We start from the raw sequence: 18,825 nt of genomic DNA on the forward strand, positions 1-18,825 counted from the left end.
TAAATAATAAATAAATAAAATCATCTAATAATTGAGTAAATTTGTAAAGGAACAGTTACCTGGCACATCCTTTGCTTTGTACTATTTTAAGCCATACATCACCTGCACGAGCCTACAAGGACAGTGACTACAACAGGAGACCTGGACCAAAACTCTGTGGGTATCTGTGTTTCTTAATGAGAGAGACGCAGATGATTAACTGACCCTGTGTTTGATTGACGGTGGAGGTAATGTGAGCAGGCCTTCATTAGTCCGTATCTGATCTGTCTGATGTTCTCGTAGGTCGGCACGCTGACAATGATCTCATAAATGTGTGCAGATTATTAAAGTGCTTCGATGCCTGGCCCGGGGATTCTGACGGCGCTGCGGGCGGTGGTGGGGAAACATAAACACGCTTGGATTTAAAAGAAGTGCGTACTAGAAGCTGTTAGAGGAAGCACTGACCTACAGTTAAGTAAAGTCTCAAGTGCTGCTTTTATTTTTAGACTTGCAGTGTCAGTGCTTTGCAGCAGCCTTGTTTTTAGCACGTTTTAGGTTTAGTATGTAAGTATTTAGCATCTAAGTTTGTTGTTTTTAAGTTGAAGGCAGCTTTTGGGTTAGGGTTTAAAACTATTTTGAGTGGTCCTGATGACATTTTATATATTAAATAATTAAATTGTCAATAAAAAAAGATCAACAGCCCTTTCACATGTCATTATTAAAACTAGTCACAATAAGGGCATCCCAGCGTCAGTTATCATTACTTATCATTACATAAGCATAACTGACGTTGGCATCCATTCCCATGTGGATTTTTACTTTCCAGTGTATGTAGAAATATTTCTCAGGGTTCCTGAGTCAATGGAGAACACTGAGAAGTAATTCTGGAGAGTTTTACAGTATTACTCTTATTTATTCAAATGTTTGATTTATGGATGGAGGCTAAGTGGATTTATCAGATTTAGCCGTGTGTCTCTGGTTACAGATCTGCAGTGCTGTTAGTTCAGGGTTGTAAATCATCTTATCTCGTAATAACACCACTTTAATCGATATTCTGTATCAAATGATTAATGTATTAAATAGTTAGCTGTGTGATAACTGCATTATTGTATGATGAGGTGTCCCATTACGACCTTGACTGACCCTGTTGGAGATGTGTTTGGCATGACTAACTTTCCTGATGTGTTCTGAGTAGTTGGAGGTATAGACCACACTAAAGGCTGCACGTCCCTTTATGAATGATGCTCACTAGTGTTAAGGACAGGATATATTTTATTGTTTTAACATTTAAATGCGAAAAAGTAAAATGGCCTGTATTTGTATGGCACTTTACTAGTCCCTAAGGACCCCAAAGCGCTTTACACAACCAGTCACCCACACATTCACACACTGGTGATGACAAGCTACATTGTAGCCACAGCCACCCTGGGGCAAGGCTGCCAAACACTGCCGCCACCGGGCCATCTGACCACCACCAGTAGGCAACGGGTGAAGTGTCTTGCCCAAGGACACAACGACTGTCCAAGCCGGGGCTCGAACCGGCAACCTTCCGATTAAGGCGAACTCCCAACTCTTGAGCCACGATCGCCCCGCGAAGTATTGAGAAAGACACACAGACTGTTGTCACAGCTCACACAGGGGGTTTTATGGCACCACACAAACTACCCAATGTCAAATCTTTAATAAAAGACCAAAATAGGCCCCATAAATATCCTTCTGGCTGCTAACTACACCAGTTTGCCCGATTTCCTGTTTTTGCTACATCCTCTGAGCTCCATTTTTTGTGTTCAATCCGCTCAATCACACCGAATTGTGGGCGTTTTGTCACACATGATCAACAGCATTCATACCAGAACAACTGCACACGGTGAACTTTGCAGCTGCAGCAAATTTTTTTATGATGTAATTAAAACTGCCTCAAAATGGCTTCCCTCCGAGAGCCAATTAGAGCTTAAAAAAAAATCAAATAAAATAAAATAATGTGAAGGAAGAATATAACTCGGGACAGGTTTAGAGTGTGAACAGTGCAGATTTACAGTGCCAACACCTCCCCCATCCCGGAGCAGTGTCCATACAAACACGAGTATCTTTTTCTTTCTTTCTTTCTTTCTTTCTTTCTTTCTTTCTTTCTTTCTGTCTTTCTTTTCTTTTTTCTTTTTCTATTGATTTTAACTATACACACTTCATCACTTTAATGACTTTGGTTTATCATCAGCATGCCAGTCTGATGCGTATTTTCCAGCTTTGACTAAACTGACAGAAACACCAAACAACACATGCTAATGCCTTTGGCACTAATATCACTCAAAGCCTACTAAAGAGTGGTTGGCGTTCCCTCTCTTTCTTCTTTGATTCAAAATCGTGACCACTCACGAGTGAACAGCCTTCCACCTTCAACTTTTTGCTTGTTTACGAGCATGTACGCTAAGTGCACTGAATGCAAAGCAGCCATGCTGTACGGTCGTGCATTACTTGGGACTCTGTAACAGTTGGGTTCCACTGAGTCTTTTACTAAAGACATTACATCTTGTTTCTGCTCAGTGGCACTGAATCCATGCAGTCTATTAGATGCTTTTAAGCGAAACCCCTATTGTTAGTGTATTCAAGGTCATCCAAAAGCCCAGTGCTGTGCCAAACAGCAGATATTGTAATGCAGCAAATGAAAAAATTATCTTTCCAGGAAATCCATACTGGCTTTTGCTGCCTTCTCGATTAATTTATAATGAAAGTATAACTCATGAATGAAATGCTTTTTGGCAAATCTAAGGTTTGGAGTCATCTAGATCAACTACTGCATTAGATCTGACAATAAATAAGGGTGGATATACAGTATATGTTCAGCATGATGGAGTACCAGTCTCTAAAGAGCTTTAAGTCTTTTTAAATTGATTTTAAGACACAATCCATTCGATCAAAAGAAAGGTCTGTCTGGGAGGGAAGGAATCATTATTAAAATTGATGTCAGCATTTAAAAGCAATCTGAAAAAGTTTTTTTTAAAATCTTTTTTAATTATTAGAATGTTAGCATAGCATAGTTGCTATATGAAACTAAGAAACTCGCAGGTAAAAAGACACAGATTCACAAGAAGTCAAAAATAGAGTGCATACTAAATTTGCTCCTGACACAGGCCTTTTTTATCCAAGCCACTAAATAAGAAAGAAGAAAATCAAAGAGCATGATGTGGAAAAGATGCACATGTGCCACATCAACTCTTCCCATATGAATAAAGGTTAAAGAAAAACCCCAACAACCCCCTCTCATGGGCGTCATGCCAGGGAATCCACTTGGTGCCACATGACCATCTCGAATCATACATCAGCCCCGGGGCAGCACAGGGCGTGTAAGTGCTGGGAGGCACGTGCCACCCGAAGCACCCCCTTTTCAGAAAAGCTTGCTAATAGGGACGAAGGTTGGCTTTTGGGGTGTGCCAGCAGAGCCTGTCAGGCTCACAGGGGTACCTCTGTTTACATGCCCCTCTGACCAAATCAAATTCAGGGGCCTTCACCCAAGTGCCCTTCCTCTGTGCTTAAGCAAACTAGCAAATAAAAGGGGCAACCTAACCGAATCTGTGTTAAGGAAAAGGGATTTAAGGAGTAAAGTAAATTATAATTAAAATATACATAGAACGGATACTTTAAAAAAAAGCTTCAGAAACAGAGCAAAGAAGAAAAGAACAGAAGGGATACAGAGAAAACAGAGGTGTAGGACAGAACGAGAGTTATTGTTTGCTTGTTTAATCTAAACTGAGATGAACTGGAAGTGCATTTTGCACATATTCATTAGCGATGTTAAGATCTTATGATGTTAATGAAAGTCCTTGAAATTGAATTGAGAAAGAGAGAGATTGTGAAAGTGGAGTAAGGCAGGCTGAGGGACGCCAAAAAAGAAAAGCTAAAAAAAAAAACCCTCATCAGTAACAAGTCTATATTTTTTTCTTTCTTAAAAAACATGCAAATATGTTCATTAGTTATCAAAGCATTTCTCGTGTTTCAAGAAAATTCCTGGTGTGGGTGATGATATCTTTAAAAATGATAATGCTTCAAGATGATATCTCTTGATTTGTGAAAAAAACATCCATGCAAAAAGTTGAGCCTCGCCGCAATCTAGTGCAATGATCTCACGCTGCGGAGCGGATAGTTTCCTCTCTGCTTTGAGGGGGGAAAAAAGACTTTTAGTAGCAGATAAAAGTTCGAATCAGATGTAAAGATAAACTGACAACGACGTTGCAGACTCCCATGTTGGCAACAGAGTAATCCAGGGACTGACTGACTGACAAGCATCATCCACCATCTCCCCGCCCAGTGCTCTGACACGCTGCACACAGTCCTCTGTCGACGCTTGTCAATCAACATCTCCTTTGTTGGTGTCGGCCAATCCCACGTTGCCGTTACACCGTAACTGCTTGACTGACGCGCTGGGAGCCGGGGAGCTGAGAGCCAAAGGTGGAGGGGATTCAGAGGGAGGTGGTGGTGTGGTGACGTGATTGGAAGGCGGTGTGTGTGTGCGTGTGTAAGGATGTGAAGCGAGGCCTCAAACAAACGCGCCCAGGGCAAGAGTCATTAATATGCAGCGGTTGGTTAGAGTGTGCATGCATACACACAGCACGCATGTGTTTGTGCATATTTGTGTCTATTTGACAGCCAGCATGAAGGAGCTGCAGTAGTAAGGCCGTCAGGCAGCCTGCCGCTTCCTGTCTGCTTTAATTGCATGTAGCCCTGGAGACTGTGCGCGCACACACACACACACACACAGACAGACTCCAGCCCAGGGAAGCCCTCTACACAGCAGCGCTGACAAAGAGACGAGGTTTACACGGCTAAGATGGGAGCTGAACACTGAGGTCTTTCACTGAGGATGACGGCGGCTCACTGTCGAAACTCGATAAAGACGACAGAGGAAAGAGAATCAACTAGAAGAGCTTTGGGAGTGCGAGCAAAGCAAGACTGAAACCTCCCAAGAATGAGCAACAAAGGTTTTTGTAAGCGCTTAATCAGATAAATAAAGCGGAAACACAGCCTTACGTGTGAATTTTAATTAGCATTTTTCAATTAGAAGCTTAAAGTGACTCTCGGAGTTAAGTAACCGAGAAGATAAGTTTTTCACTCTGAGGAAAAACAAATATTTTATGTAGACTGAGATCAACCTATCACTGGCCAGGGCACTCGTGCAAAACAGATTTTTAATTTTAATGAAATTTTTAGCGGCATGAATGTTGAATCGTCTTTTAGAAACCTCTCTCGCTAACCAGTAAGGGATGCTTCTCTCTTACTGGTAAGCAATATCTCTATTTGCAAAAAGCAACATTGTGAATCTGTAAGTCAGCAGTGATGAGGTAAACCTTTGACGCAGTCCCACAGTCTATTTCAGGAGGTAAAAATCCCTGAAGAGGAGCATAAAATGTAAGCACTTAGGGGCCAAGCTGGGCTCATTATAAAATCAATGCTCACAGGACTACTCTCATTTAAAAACGTGGTGGGGAAAAGGTCAGAGAGAGCGAGAAAGAGAGACGGAAAAATCTCAATCTAATTCTTTGCTCAAAAAGCCACTTAATATTGGATTCTGTAAATTAAATTTCACACTTGGCTATTCCGGCCAAAGGATAATTACCGCAAGCAGAGGAGGGAATGGAAATAACTCGAGGTGGAAAACCTGTTGGATTGGTGATATTACTTCATGTCTCAGACAACAAATTATAGCAGGAGACAATCAGCAATCACCACACACCATTAACGTAGTTAAAACATGTCGACACGAGAGTGAAGGCGACGCTGAAAGAAGAGAATCACAGAGTCTGTCTCCTTTAAATCACAAAATCAGCCCCGGAGACTAAAGCAGGGATTTTCAAGCCATTTAAAAAAAATTTCAATTTTTAATTACATAGGGAAAAATAATAGTGCATTTTGGCGTGTTTTTTAAATAATCTAAAAAAGATGAGTCCTAAAAAAATATATAATTTGTGACCAAATCTTACTGTGGATTATTTATGTCGTGTGAGATTTACTGTAAACAGTACAGGTAATACAAAACTGTAAAAACAAAACAGTGCACCTCAATAATAAACACGTATCGCGTTGTTCTGTTTTGCTTTAATAGGAAAAAGCAACGGCTGCCATCAGTTGCAAGATGACGATTACAAGAAGCAAAAATATGGTTGTAATAAAAGGCTCTCTCATTATGAAGGTCCACAAAACTTCCACTTCTTAATGTTATGCACACACAGGAGAACTCCTGTTTATGCATCTTTCACGTGTTATAAACACAACACATTTTTCTAATATAAATATATATGTATAATGTGAATGTGTGCACAGATGGCACAGTAACAACTCCTACCTGGTAGGTGGCGGTAGCATCGCTGCTTGTATCTGTTCCCAAATTGGTGAGCTTTTCTTTGATCTTGTGGTGGGAACGGTGCCGGAGGCAGTAGACCACGGTGGAGGCCAGCAGGACTCCAACGATACACAGGATTGACACGACGGTGAGAATGAGGAACTTGGTTGACTCTGTCTGGCTGTACTTGGTGGGGATCTGGTTGATCTGGCTTCCCTGTGGGCCACAAAAGAACAGATGAATTGGTTAATAAATTGCGTCTATTACTATTTTTATCTGCGGTGAGTGGTTCTCTTTGCAGCTCAATGGGTAGAGCGTGGTGCTGCCAATGTCAAGATAAGGGTTTTGATTCATCCACCCTGCTAAAAATGACTGCGGTCGTGATGGAAGCAGGTGCTTTTGGGAAGAAAAAAAACCCGCAGGGGTGCGAAGCTGTGTACCTAAGAGTGTGCATGCTTTCAGGTGATTTTACTGATCAGTCAGACAAGAGGAACTAATCTGCAAAATCATCTGGCAGAGTGTTTGATTGGAACAACCCTGCAGGCTCTCAGAGCTTCATGGCACATGGTCTGATACTCCTGGATTAAAGCAGCCACCAAAGAGGCCAAAACCCCCCCAAAACAAGTCACACTGGAATCCTTCGATTGACAAGATAATATAAGCGCGAATTATTTTTGCTACTAATCAGGGTTCCAAAATAATGCTTGTCTTTGCATGGGTAGATGAAAGTGTAAATCACACGGTTCTTTTCTTTCCTTTTTTGGAAACGCATAAACATGCATATCACTGCGCTCGATGAAAAGTATAATCACAAGCGTTTGTTCCACCATCTGTGCCCAGGAGTGCATAGAATGCATAAACTCCTGTTTAGTAAAGCATTCTGGATGTCTCTAGACAGCTCAACACCCCGCTTGCTATATTGGAGGAATTTTCTACCACCATGCTCAGAGGCAACAGACGTTCTGCTGTCTTGAGCAAGTGCCTCGCCAATTCCGACCTCAGCTGCAATTTAATCCAGCGTGAGAGAACCAGATCCTTCAGCAAACAACTAGAGATTAAAGATTTCTTTTCAACCAGTCAGCTGCTTAAGATAACACAATGGACACATACTGTATGATAAAAGTCTCTGTCTGAACTGCTTCACGAATGTGCAATCATTTGAGAGCGGAGAAGTAAGTCTTATTGAGCTGTTCATTATGAGCTGCAGCTCCGACTGCTGCTTGCTGTTCATTTTCAGACACCAGCGAGCTCCAGATAATGGGCCTGTTGCATTTTACCTGACTACTACTAGTTAACAATAGGCAACATAATTCCCCGTTATTACGCACAGCATAATGATCTTGCCAACAAAGAGCGAGGCAAGAACCAAAAGAGTAGAGCTACAAATTGCATAGCCAATGACAGGCCTGTAATTCCTCTTGACAAAGAATTATCAAAAGAAATCAATCGCAAAAACAGCTTTTCTTGACTTGTTCCTTATTTGGAACCATTTTTTTCCCCATATCTTTGTCGCACAAAAGAGATTACCACTCATTTACGGGTACAAAAAATTCAAACGCTTGATGGTCCCAAGCACATAACTATGCTTATCGCTGCACTCATCATTAGTTTGTCCTAGCTGTAATTTTATGTTGCATATTAAGCTTGTTTAAAATTACTTTTGTATTCTGACAGAGAAAAATAATGATTTCAAAAAGAAAAAAAACAAAGGTTTTCTCAACCCTGGAGAAAGGCAGCTTGAGGGTGAAAAAAAAGGGAGGGGGCGGGAAAAAAAAATCCCTGTCCCTCAGTGGTAGAGGTCACGGAGATTAGGCGAGGTGTGGCGTGGTGAGTTAATGGAAAGGAGGCTTTGAAAGCAGCAGGGAGAAAAGGGGCAGTCCTGTCGGATCCCTCCTGCCTGCCTGTCAGCACAGAGAAGCCCTGAAACCCTGGGAGGTGGGAAAAGGACCGCTCTACCCTGTTAAAGATTGTTCTGGAATTCTTGTGAGGTTTCGGGGAGTGACCCCCACCCCACCGCCATCATCACTCGATAATGCACCCTCCCTTCATCGTTCCCCCCCACCCCGTGATTTCATTCATTGCTGCTGCTGCATTCAGCACCTAATAAAGAGTGCCCGCAAAAACACACACAATGGGGGACAACAGTTGTCCGATGCTTTGTGGGGTGTCCAATTTGCTTGGGGAGTTCTGAGCCATACTGTAAAAGCTGGTCGCATAGTAATGTGACGGCCCTGAAAAAAAAAAACAAAAAAAACAGCGGCTGTCTCCGAGTAAGGCTCTGAATTAAAGAAGAAAATATATATATATATATGTATGAGAAGTAAAAATTGTGATTCAGCTTTGAAGTACAGGGCACATTAAAGATTTATCTGCAAACTCAACTTACTATAGAGCCTGTTCATGAATCAGTAATGTAGGGAGTCTGTTTATATTACATTTATATGGCTGCTTGTCCTAATGTTGCATTACACATCTGCACGAGCAGACGCAATTGATTGTGGTTGGCTTGTGTATTTTTAATGTTTCTCCTCATTAATGCGCTTTTAATGTAAAAGATCGCGGCAAAAAATATCAGCCGTTAAGAAAGCATCATAAACAAAAGTAGCTGAGCAGTAGCCTGTATGCGTTGTGGGCTCGGCAAGCCCATTAATAATGCATTATTGCTGATTCCACATGCTTCCACTGCAATCATCTTTTGCAAAATGTATTTTTTTTTAAACCCGCGGATCGAATAACTTCATTTGTCATTTTACTCCCCGAGTCATCTCATTGTTTTGTCAAATTAAGTTTCATGGAGAGGGATTGCATCTTGCTTGGCTAGTAATGGCCCATAATTCAAGGCCCTAACTGTAACAGCTCAGTCATCTTTCACGGGACAGATGCCGGCGTTTCCAAAGCACACTCCCCACTCCGTACACACACACAGGCAGAGACGCACGCACTGATCCCACCTCCTCCCTCGGCCTCTTTATCATGGCTGCCTAGCATGTCTGTCTATTGATTCAAACAAATGTAGCCTGACCCCACCTGCTTAATCAAGTTTGGTTGCAGTTGTTAGTAACAGTAAAAGGGGGGTGGAAGAGTGTGTGTTGAGCGTAAGAGGGGGAGAGAGCGAGAGAGCGACTTGAGGGCGTATGACTTGTTAGTTCACAGCTATGAAAAACGAGCAGCCATTCTAGCCGAGCTGCAGCGGCAGATGTAGCAGAAATTTGCAATGAGTGAAAATCAAATGTTTGCTCAGGATGGGAGGTGGAACATTCACACATGAGCCAACGCATGCAGCCATTACTGTGAAAATGACTGTACAGCCTTTTCGGTAATATGCATTATGAAACTAAACACTTGCATTCGAAAGCTTGTACTCGATGTAAGTGTGTTACCTATATTGTACTGTATGTTTCCAGTAATAAGCGGCAATCTGCTCGTCTCTGCGGTTCTAAGGCCTTCATCGTTTCTCACTCCCGAGACTTAACCCTTTCAATCTAAGGTGAATTACAACCCAGCACATAGAAATGAAAGGAAATGTAAATTGGTTCACGTTGCTGGTGTGATTGTAGGTGAAAAAGGAATATCACTACGACTGTTGGGTTGAATCGCTGGACGGATTAAAACAGAAATTCAGGCTTTAATCTAAATCATTCCTGGCTCGGAAGTATTTTTCTCATGGTTCAGACAGACAAAGAAAAAAGCTACAGAAATCCTGTTTGTTTCTGGAAGTAAATCGGCCGTTCTGATCAAGACTTTTTGAGCGAGCGTCTGAACATGAAAGAAGAATGTTCTCTCCCCAAAGGCAGAGGGGAGATGGGAGTTCCTTTCATGCTTCCACTTCCATTGTCCATCTGCTCCCACAAAAATCGATTGTACTTGCAAATTCTTCATTTCACATAAGCAAATGTGGTTTGACATACAGTGTGCAGTGCCTCCTGACTATTTCTGAAAAGCATTAATGTAGCCCGTCAAGGATGCCGGCTGTCTGTCTGGCTGTAGACGCTGCTAGGTTCATCTCTTTTCAGCAAATATCAGACACACTCCCTGCAGACAGATAGGCGCCTTTACACAGGAGGGAAAAGAACAAAAAGAATAGCAGAACACCTTTGTTTTTTGTTTTTTTAATCACATGGTGAATTTCTTTAAGCAGTTTAGTGTTAAAATCTTACTTATGTGGGCAGCAGCCTAAATTCCATAGACTTACAATAATCTTCTTTGCAGCTGTTACTACTAAAACCTTACTTAAATCAATTAAGAAAATAGATTTAGGTTAACTCTCCTCAAAAATGTGAGTAAATCATTCATCGGAAAAACGAATGATTCTGGTCTTTGGTTTTGCGTGGACGTTTGGTGGTGGAGCGGTTAAGTCTCCTGGTCGGTATGAGTGTGACGGGGTGTATATGTGTGTGCGTGAATGGGGGTGTGGATTAGCCAGGCTTCCATAGACAAAAGGCAGATGGATTTGCACGGCTCCGGCTTATTCAGAATGGGTAAAAAAGGTCAGAGGGAGAGCGCCGGCCAGCTTTTGTTTTCCTGGACGACGACCGCTGTAGAAAAGATTTATCCCTCACCTCTGATTCATTCCGGGCCTTTGAAAAAGTTCAACCAGGGTTTCAAGAAAACCTTTCAGCAAACAAGCACAGAGAAACACATCATTCATGCACATGTATGCACGCACGCACACACACACACACACACATATAGCGGGATGTATGAATAAGTACATTTTTACTATGCGTGCATTGCAAGAAATATGACTACATTACATTTCATGTACTTACATCTGCTGGTGCACAGTTGCATGTATGTATGTCTTTTAACAACACACCCACACACTCTCGAACGCCGTGCACTGATGTCTGCACACTGCACGCACCCAAATTCAAATGCACCTGAGTCAAACTTTGCACAAAACAGAAAAAAATGATCCTTTGCTCGTATAAGCACCCACTTAAAAACCAAGCAACAACTCTATTCATTTCACCTCACCTTCACCGGATTAAACCGATTCTTCTGCGATATCACAAATTGCACACAAATTAGGGCAATCCTCGAAGATGAATATCACAGCATTAAAAAACAAAAAGAAAACAAACCACAAGGTTATTTAAAGTTCGCACTCCAGCAGTGCGAGGCGGCAGCTGAGCAAAATGAAAACAGCAGCAAATCCCATTAAACTGAATGTTATTACAATGTTACGGTGAGATGCAGCTGCATGAAGCCCCCTCGACCACGGTGCGCCGTCACTCACTGTCTAAACTCCACGGATACTCCCACTGCGCGTTCACCTTTAAAATATTCGACTTTCCGGGACAAATTTTAGGCAATTTTTAATCAAGCGAAGGAATTTCTATCGACACACTAGGTTCTAAATTAAACTGATGCAATATTGTATTTGAAAAACAATGTGTTTAAAACCAGGGCACACTCTTCGTCTCTTTTAGAGAAATGACTGAAAAGAGCGACACCAGAACAGACCCATCATCTTTAATATTTCGCAAAGATTTGTGGGACAATTCGACAGCTGTGGGTACTGATTAAAATCAGCCCACATTAGCATGCAAAACAATTAAAACCTACCAAAAATCCATGGTGAGGTAATGCAACAGACACCTCCTCTTGCGTCTATTTCCCATTCCACTCCGGCTGCACGGACTCCACAGACTCAGAGACAGCATCATACCAAAGGAGGAGGAGGAGAGAGTCAGTGAGTTGGAGAGAGAGGGAGTTTCATCTCCTCCCATCATCTCCTTTCTCTCCTTTGGAAAAAAAGAAAAGAAAAGAAAGTTCCCAGCTTTCTTTCCTCCCCCTCTTCTTTTTTATGCCATTAACCTCATCCCTTGTAAACAACAAAAAAGAAAAGAAAAAAAAAGGAGAAATGCACCAAAAGATTTCTCTCCTGTCTTCTTCCTGATGCAATTCAAGATACGTTTGGAGAGGAGATGACAGGAAAAGAGAGGAGAGGACGAGCAGCCTCCACTTCCAGAGGGAGGAATGATGCTATTTTTTTTAAGGAGAGAGAGACTACAAATGTGCTGTGGGGCTCCTCCTTATATTCTTCCCATCCCTCCCTCCATTCCCTGCCTGTCTACAGCACATGTCACCTCCCTTGTTGCCATGGCTACGGCTCCACATGTTGCCGACAGGAGGAGGAAGAGGAGAGGAAGAGGAGTTGAGGACAAGAGAGTAAAAAGGGAATGAAAAGAAAAGGGGGGAAAACGAAGAGAGGATTGAAAAAAAAACCCCGAACAGGACAGGAAGGATGAGGGAAGGAGGCAAAGGAAAGGGACGAGGCTGTAAGGAAAGGAGGAGAGGGAATAAAGGGGAAAAAAGCAGGACATTCCTTTTTACAAGTCATTCCGACTCGTGCTGCTTCTTAAAATCTTGTTTTCCTTCAATCAAATTAAAGTTATTCTGTAGATGTGGCGACATCGGTTTGCTTTCTGGGAACAAATGGAAATATCTTCAGGCACATCAGTCCTCTGCTGCCAAGAAACTGCTGCTCGATTCAAGACAATTCAGGCGACTAAAGATTTCTCTTTAAGCAGAATTATCTCCATGGGCAATGCAGTGTTTTCTTTCCCAAACTTGTTACTCGTAGAAGGGATTTAGGGCATAGTTAAAGGTAAAAAATGTGTAGATTTCCTTCCACTGAACTAAAAGATTTTTCTCTCACTCGTAAAAAAAAAAAAAAAAAAGTATTGATGTGTATGACTATTGACAGAAAGTGAGCTGTTTGTGCGGTATAACAAATAGAAACTGACAGCTTACTTGCAGTTTTGATTTAAATTGAAGGACCTGACTGTGACCTAACTGTTTGCATGTGAAAAATATTAGTTTTATTTAATACATTACCAAATATTTGCTCATAGCTTTGAAAAAACAATCACATACAGATTGATTTATGTCTTTCAGTTTACTGTATCCAGCTATTCTTCTTTCGTAATCATTGTTGGCGAGAGTGAAAAGGACTAACAGCTGCAGCGAACGTGGACCGTTACAGAATTAAGTTGGGAAGCTGTGTTTGTCAGCGTACTTGCATGTGTGTTTGTGCATTTGAGTCAGAATTTTTTTTTTCCTGATGTCAGATGTTTGTTGGGGTTTTTTGTCTGTGTGTGCGTGGATGGAAAAACAACAAACTTAACAGTGTTTGCAGCTTGAAAAAAAAATTAAAAAGAGAGGGCAAAGAGAGGAGATGCTGCCTAATGCAGTTGACAAGGTCCTTCCTGGGGAGCGTGTGTGTGTGTGTGTGTGTTTGAGTGTGTGTGTGGGGCTCTTCAGTTCATCTTTCTTTTCAGTCCCCCGCATCTCCTTCACATACACCCCCACACAATCTTTTGTCCTCCTTGGTGGCAGCTGGAGGTGGCAGGCAGCGGAGACCCTGCTCTCCTCTGTGTGCCGAGAGGGCTAGGAGGGTGGGGGCAGGGAGTTGCTTGGTGGAGTTTAGGGGGGGCTGACCGGTACCTCCCACCTCCCATCGGTCCAACTCTCGATGCTTTGAACGCAAGCAAAAAGAACTGGAAGTGACAAAGTTGGGGAGCTTTGGTGGCCTGTATTTGATTTCCTCTTCCTTTTTAGCAACATGAAAATCGCTTGCTGTTTTTCTGTTTTTGTTACACACACACACACACACACACACACACACACACACACACACACACACACACACACACACACACACACACACACAATGCAATACTACCTGTTCCTGCATTTTATGTGTCTGCATCAGTTTTAACATCAGGCCATAAGCAGAAGTGTTAATGTGTTAACTCTGAACTCTCAATCAAGCAGTTCCAACCTAGAGAACTTTGGTTAGTTTGGTCCACCTATTATGGGAAATACTTTCCCATAGCACCAAACAGCTGATACACTAACAGTGGGAGAGACAGACGCTTTTACTCAGGAGCACGTGGAGGCCAAACATTTGCTCAAAGGAAGATAAATACATCCACTCAGATTATTCATGTGGCAACGTACTTGCTGGATATGTACATAGACATCTGTTTGCCAATATATTAACTCAGATGTGCACATATACTGTCATTATTTTTTCCACTTCCAGCTTAATACTGTAAATATTGATAATATTAATGTTATAAAATGTACTCAGAGCAAGCTACATTGTTATGGTACAATACAGTATATTTTTCTTGGTGAGTGGAGCGTCTCATGGTACATAAATACAAATAATACAGAAAGTGCTTTGAGATTTATTTAAATTGATAAATTATTTTATCTTTCGACTTAGATTGTTATGGATGTGTGATATGATTTTTTGTTACTTATGTGACTAAGAGCAGTATTAAGGTTTGGTTAAAAATGGGCGACCAAGAAGGAGACTCCTCCATCCAACCGGAAATAAATCTCAAGGTGTTGAAATGTTATGTTCCCACAGCTGAGAGTAAAGAAATTACAACAAAGCTGATATCTTGTCATAGTTGAAGAAAGATGCACTTTTTTCCATATTGACAAGACAGCTTCATGCTGTCTTGTCAATATGGATTTGTTGAATGTTGATTTGTTGATTTGTTGAATGCACATCCATAATGCAAATCTGCTTTTTGAACACATCCCAAAGGCGCTATATTAGACTGAGATCAGGCCTTTTGAGTACTGTGAACTCGCTGCCGTATTCAAGAAACCACTATCAGATGATCTGTGGTTCATAACATGAACTGTTGTCCTGCTGAAAGCAGATGGGTACACTGTGGTCATGAAGGGATGTACATAAATGAGTAACAATGCTCGGGTAGGCTGTGGTCTTTAAGCAATGCTCAATTGATACTAAAGGACAGGCCCGGCCCTAACCAATCTGGCGCCCTAGGCAAGATTTTAGGTGGCGCCCCCCTACATCGGCAGTGTAGTGTATGTACTCACAAGAAACCGAATAGCTTTGTCTTTGACCTTCTTTTTTTTTTACTTAAAGAAAGCAAATTCACAATCAGAATAATTAACAAGATAAAAAAAGATATGAATAAATAAATGAATACAAAAAATAAAAAATGAATATATGAAATACAATAAATTTTACATACATAAACACAATAAAACGTGTCAACAAGTTGGATAAAATAAATTAAAAATACAATATAAATAAGGCAACAGGAAGACCGCTCGATGCTGCTGCATCATGGCTGGGTTGTGCTGCTGATGCTGCATCACTGGTGGGTTGTGCTGCTGAAGTGGAGGCAGCAGCGGTAGATGTGGTAGATGGCCCAGGGGTGGGATTTAGAAACTTCAACAGTGCATCTGAAGACAGGAGTATGTGACACCACTGAGTATTAAAGTCTAATAATAAAAACATGATTCCAGGAATAAAATGAAATGATATAATATAAATGAAAAACCAAAGAGATATATATATGATGTTAACTGATATGCAGATTAGATTAGATTCAATTTATTGTCACCATTACAGTGAAATGCTGAATAGCAGAATGCAAAGTAACAGTATAATATCATATGAGAATGTTATGTTATGATTATCTTTGACCGAATCACAGCAGTGCTCATATTAAAAAACAGCATTCCCTCTCATGTGATATTGCTTAATTAACATTAATGATGTGCACTTTAACAACTAGGCTTACAACTGTAATATATACAGGGGTGGAAAAGTGACTATTACCTGCAGGGTAAACGTTAGCTAACCAGAAGGCAATAACAATGTAAACAAAAAACACCTGCTTAAAAGATGAATACAAATGAGGAATGGTGGGAAAGGTGGGAGTACTGTAATTACCTAACGTTACATTATTATTTTCCATAACAATTTAGCCCCCTCCACAATATTAACTGACGTTAAAACAGTTAACTAGCTATTTATTGATTAGCAATTAGCGAATCATGTAACATTAGCTTAATGCTAAAAATTTAGGTTACTATCACATTCAGACAAATAATTTCATGTAGGCTAACGTTACCTACCTCTGTCTTTTTCTCGTTTCTCCTCCTCTTCTTTTCTCTTTTTTCTTCCCTGGCCACCTGACAGTTTTGGCCGTTTTGACATCTTGTGTTGATTTTTTGATGTGGTGACGTCCAAAAGGAACCATGATACCGGGAGGGAGGGGGCGCACCGTGCGGGGAGGGGGGGGCGTAATGTTGTAACAAATAATGTTTCTATTAAATAAGCTTTACTTTGCATTTTAATTAACGTGGGATTATTTTTTGTATTTAGAATTAATAGTACCAACTTTTTTTTTTTTTTCAACATTTATGGCACTGGCGTGGCGCCCCCTGATGGACGGCGCCCTTAGCATTTGCCTATACGGCCTATGCCACGGGCCGGCCCTGCTAAAGGATTCAAAGTGCACCAAGAAAATATCCCCCACACCATTACAGCGCCACTAGTTGAACAAAGCAGCGATCTGCGCTTTCATTTCATTTATCCCGAATTCGGAGCCTACCATTTGAATGTCACAGCAGAATCTCTTCAGACCAGGCAACGTTTTTCCAGCCCTCTGTTGTCCAAGTCAGAAAATTATAGCCTCAGCTTCCTGTTCTTAGCCGACAGGAGGAGTACCTCTGCTGCTGTAGCCCATCTTTCGACCAAGATTTAATGAGTTCTTCTTTTAGAGATCCTCTTTTGCATACCTTGGTTGTAATGAGCGGTGGTTTGAGTTACTGTTGCATTCCTATCAACTCAAAGCTGTCTGGCACATCTCCTCCGACCTCTGACATCCACAAAGCACTTTCGCCCAGAGAGCTGCCACTCACTGGATATTTTTTCTCTTTCCATTTTAGGACTGTTCTCTGGAAAATTTAGCTTCCAGTACTAATGGTGAAGACAGTTAGCAGGAGCAGCAGAATTTACATCTGCTACCAAGTTAACTGTTTAGCAGAGGCGTAATTTTACCTCAGAGTTCTTTGCAATATCGCTTTCTTTTTTTCAGACTTGGACAACTCCCTGTGTTTAATTGCTTTTTGAAGATTGAATCTTTCTATTTCAAGGACTATGTTACTCTAACATTTGTTCACTGTTAACATTTTCACAAACTGAATGAAGGTGATTTTTTATTAAACCTGAAGTCTGTGTGTACATTTTATAAAGCAGCCTGAAAACAGGTAGCTGTGATTATCATGAAGACTTGTAAATGAGGTTATGAACACTCACTCAGCTGGATTTTATTTAGTTAGCAGTTATTCTAACTAAATAAAATCGCTGTAAACGGCGAGGCCACAGTTACATGCCACAAGTTGCATGCACATTAGTGTAAAGGGAGGTGCTGTGGGTGCTCTTCTTTACAAGGATCAGATTTATCTGAAAGGAGCACTGTACTCATACTGAATGGACTTCCTGGATCCTAGTTGCCATGCTGTTCTTTGCTGACGGAACAACTGGAACATGCTATCCTAGATTTCCGTGGATGACATAAGTAGAGGAAACATGCTGTTAAAAGGGGGAAATGGTGCTAGCTGGGTAGAAAAATTCAAACCATTTGGTAAAATTAGCAATTTTGTGTCCCAGATTCAAGCACAGAAATTCTCACAAGTGGGAATTTTTCCAAATTCAACAAGGAGGAAATGTCTTCTTAACATAACACTTGGCAATCCTGTAGTGTCAAACCTGATGGTTGCAGACGCTTTTTGGCCACTTCTGCATCCTTTGAAGCTGGTTCATATTCTCTGCACCCCAGGTAAAATATAATGATAAAACAGCACATCAGATATGTTGTATATATTAAGATAAAGGAATTAAACTTTCAACCCAATTAAAGCCATTATCAAATTATCTATTTAATACCAGTCAGGAAGGTATTAAATGAATTTTTCAAAATAAACGGAATCACGTGAAATAGTATGCAGAGTGTTTACGGATGAGAGGTGAGGTGCAAAAAAAAGTAAACCTTAGAACAGGCTTTTCCCCGCAGCACATCATGTAATAAATACAAAGAAATTGCAGCCGTTTACACTTACCGTATGTCTAAAAATGTATAGTTTCATGCATCGGTCATATGACTCGACTCCAGGTACACAACATCCAGCTGAAAGCACTTCACACAAGTCGAGTTGCCCAAGATTCACAGAATTTACAGAAAATGTAAAAATTGTGTGATATATATCGTTGTCGGGACGATAAATGTCGGGATATGAGATTTTGGTCATATTGCACAGCCCTACATCACGTTACCTGTTAAAACAAGTGATCCTCGCAAGCATTTTAGATTTAAAGTGCCTGTTGGGCGCTGGCTTAGCTAAGTGCATTGAGCGGCCGACCACATGCTATATAGCCGGGTTTGAGTTCAACCTGCATCTACTCAGCTGAATGAGGCCTTGCAATGTTAATACTGGTAGCTAACTGCAGATATGTCTGAGACCAAATACTTACCCTGTGTTTGTAGTCCAACTGTTATTTTTAAAACTTCTCCCAGGATCCTTCACTGTGAACTTCACACCTGACCTTGCCCCGGTAGTTTTTAGTCAGAACTAACTATTTCGTTTTCTCCACTGCTCCTTTTGTTGGCTATAAGTCGTAATTCGAGATTGCGAATTTGTTTGCACGACACTTCCACGGTGCTTTGCTG

General features: G+C 41.2%; 1 protein-coding gene across 2 annotated transcripts in view; it reads right to left on the reverse strand.

Moving 5' to 3' along the window:
* Positions 1-18,825, reverse strand: part of LOC308412638 (receptor-type tyrosine-protein phosphatase N2-like) — a 228,846-nt gene that overhangs the window by 49,539 nt on the left and 160,482 nt on the right. For both annotated transcript variants that reach the window (XM_080907154.1, XM_080907155.1), the window contains one exon: positions 6,314-6,526. In XM_080907154.1, the coding sequence (XP_080763280.1) occupies positions 6,314-6,526 (213 nt within the window). The remainder of the gene's footprint in view (positions 1-6,313; positions 6,527-18,825) is intronic.

The sequence above is a fragment of the Rhamphochromis sp. 'chilingali' genome (genome assembly GCF_963969265.1).
Source record: "Rhamphochromis sp. 'chilingali' genome assembly, chromosome: 16".
Lineage (NCBI taxonomy): Eukaryota > Metazoa > Chordata > Actinopteri > Cichliformes > Cichlidae > Rhamphochromis > Rhamphochromis sp. 'chilingali'.